General features: G+C 37.4%; 1 protein-coding gene across 1 annotated transcript in view; it reads left to right on the top strand.

Annotated features, from left to right (window-relative positions):
• Window positions 1–2,500, top strand: part of LOC138024584 (medium-chain specific acyl-CoA dehydrogenase, mitochondrial-like) — a 26,987-nt gene that overhangs the window by 2,186 nt on the left and 22,301 nt on the right. The window contains exons 3-5 of the mRNA XM_068871817.1: window positions 151–217; window positions 930–1,027; window positions 1,430–1,499. Coding sequence (XP_068727918.1) covers window positions 151–217; window positions 930–1,027; window positions 1,430–1,499 — 235 coding nt within the window. The remainder of the gene's footprint in view (window positions 1–150; window positions 218–929; window positions 1,028–1,429; window positions 1,500–2,500) is intronic.

Below are 2,500 nucleotides of genomic sequence, written 5' to 3'. Positions count from 1 at the left end.
GAGCATTTGGAAGGGGGAATGTGGTTTGGGGTTGGGATTAGCTAATGGTTTAACTTACCGATAGCTCTTTTTCCACTGAATGGTAAGTTATAGGGACTTGTGCAAATTATGTTTCAACTACCCCTAAATGAAACTTTGCATTTTTTTCAGAAGTCAAAGTTCAGTACAGAGGCCATAAAGATGGAAACTTCCTCTTTCAATTCTGGCCTTAACTTTGGTAACTAAGAGCTTGTTGCTCTCTTTAACTACTTTCTATAAACCATTACCAGTTAATGGAACAGTGTAAAGTCAGCAGATAAGGGCTACAGTGTACCTGTAGTTTGCATCTTGCCTTCATGGAATTCTTACCAGTTTTTAATTCTTCTACTTTTCCACGAATACTAGTCTAATATAACACAACAAGCAAAAATAGAAAAAAACAGGCAGGAAGCCACTGTGACAGCAGCATGATGCAAAAATTAGTCCTGTTGCTCCTCCTACTATCTGCATGGGACTATTTAAACTCATTAACCCCTGGGATGCCATAGGAAACCCCCAGTTGACAAGTAATTTAAAAATAGTCTGGCGTTATACAGCGTATGAATGGAGGAGTCAATGGAGTAATAAGATTGATGAAGGAACAGTTGACTTATACCTTGTAACATTGTAGATTCAAGACCCAAAAGCAGCACAAGTACGTGTATTACGGTATGGGACAGACCAGCCACCTGGGCCTGTTCTATAACAGGCGTATGCTGCACCTCTTGCAGTTGCAGGTTGTTTTTATTGTACAAATTAAAAACCTGCAAGTAACTTTCCTGTCACAGGACTCAGACCTGTGAAGTCTTTCTACAGTTTTGAAAGAGAGAAAAATTATTCCAATAAGCCTTTACCCTTCAATTAATTACTGAAATTAATTTTTTATTGTTTAAATTTTCAATCATATGTAGAATTATCTGAAGAATTGGAGCAGCTTAGGGATATGGCCAGAAAGTTTTGCCGTGAGGAAATCATGCCAGTGGCTGCAGAACATGATAAGACAGGCGAGGTTAGACTGCATCATGTACCACACGTTAGCCTTTAATCTAGATTGCGTAGTAGACTTTTCTACTCTTCACATCAAGAAGATATTTGTCTAGTAACTATCTTTCTAGTTATTGATTTTTAATTTACTGTACATGGATCAACTTCGCTTAGCAAAAAGAATTTGACTTGTACTTTTCTATGCTAAGCCTTGAGTTGACTCCTTATGCTTAAAAGCTGAATCGCGTATGGTAGATTGTACATGTAACACTGTCAAATGTTCATACAGGTAATGCATTTCTTTATTTGTGAAGCAGTTAACCCTATTGACACCACAACCAGTAACTATTTGATTGCAATAATTTACATGTAGAAGGGTTACCGGTATGGGTTTTAGGGCCTAAATTGTTTAATTTGTATTTTGTAGTATCCTTGGGATGTCATTAAGAAGGCTCATGCTCTTGGTTTGTTAAATGGTCATATACCTGAGCACTGTGGTGAGTATCTTCCTCACAGGATGTTCTTCTTTGCAATTTTTCATTACTAGCATGCACCCACCATTTTGTAATTGATGAACTTAAATAAACTACTAACAATACTCGTCAAAAATCTTGAAACACTTGTGTCTGTTTCCCCTTCCCCAGTGTTGATTTGGGTATCACAGTGGTCTCAGTGCTTCAAAACATGCGTGGCTCAACATTGGGGAGGGAGAAGACACATTTTAGTGGGGAAAACTGTGTGAAGTACATGTAGAAAGCTCAGGAATTTTCCAGAAAATTAGAGAGAAACGGTGTCTGTTTCAATGATTTGTGACAAGTATTGTATTTAGTCTGAAGAGAGGAAAGAATAACAGTTTCTGTTCAAGACAAATTTTTCGATCATCAATGGAATATACTTGCTTGGTTCGCGCACAGAAGAGAAAGAGAAATTTAGGATGTCGCATTATTGCTCAGTTATATTTGAAAATAAAAGGAAAAGATAAAAATAAGGGAATTTAAAGCAATGTGTTACACAGGCAGTAATTAAGACATGCGGGAAAATGTGAGGTCGCTGATGAAACTTCACTTTCAGAAGACATAATATATTCCAACTTTTGAAAAGGGGAAATAATATTTACCTAAGCTAATTAGATTTTCTCAGCACGATAAATAAGGGCGTGTCTGTTGCTAAATGTTGTTGATGACAGGGAGACTCAGATGATGAAGGTAAGGTGGCGGGTCTTCAACCTCTTCCATCAAATACCCGAGGAACAGCAGAAGTCAGTCCCCCCGTGTGGAAAATGTTTTAGTCGACTTATTTTCCCACAAGACGACTAATTCAATTATGACTGATTTTATGTAAATATTGCCGAGTTTGTTGACAATTTTTAATCTTTGCTATGGTGTTACACGATTCACCATGGTGTTTGGAGAATTCTTTGCCTTTCTTAGGAACCAAAAACAAAGGCTACTACATCTACATGTACAACTGTTTTAAGTGATAGAACAGATCACGGAAC

Source organism: Montipora capricornis, chromosome 2 (assembly GCF_036669925.1).
Source record: "Montipora capricornis isolate CH-2021 chromosome 2, ASM3666992v2, whole genome shotgun sequence".
Classification (NCBI taxonomy): domain Eukaryota; kingdom Metazoa; phylum Cnidaria; class Anthozoa; order Scleractinia; family Acroporidae; genus Montipora; species Montipora capricornis.
The sequence above is the reverse complement of the archived record's forward strand: the minus strand, read 5'-3'. Positions and strand labels throughout refer to the sequence as shown.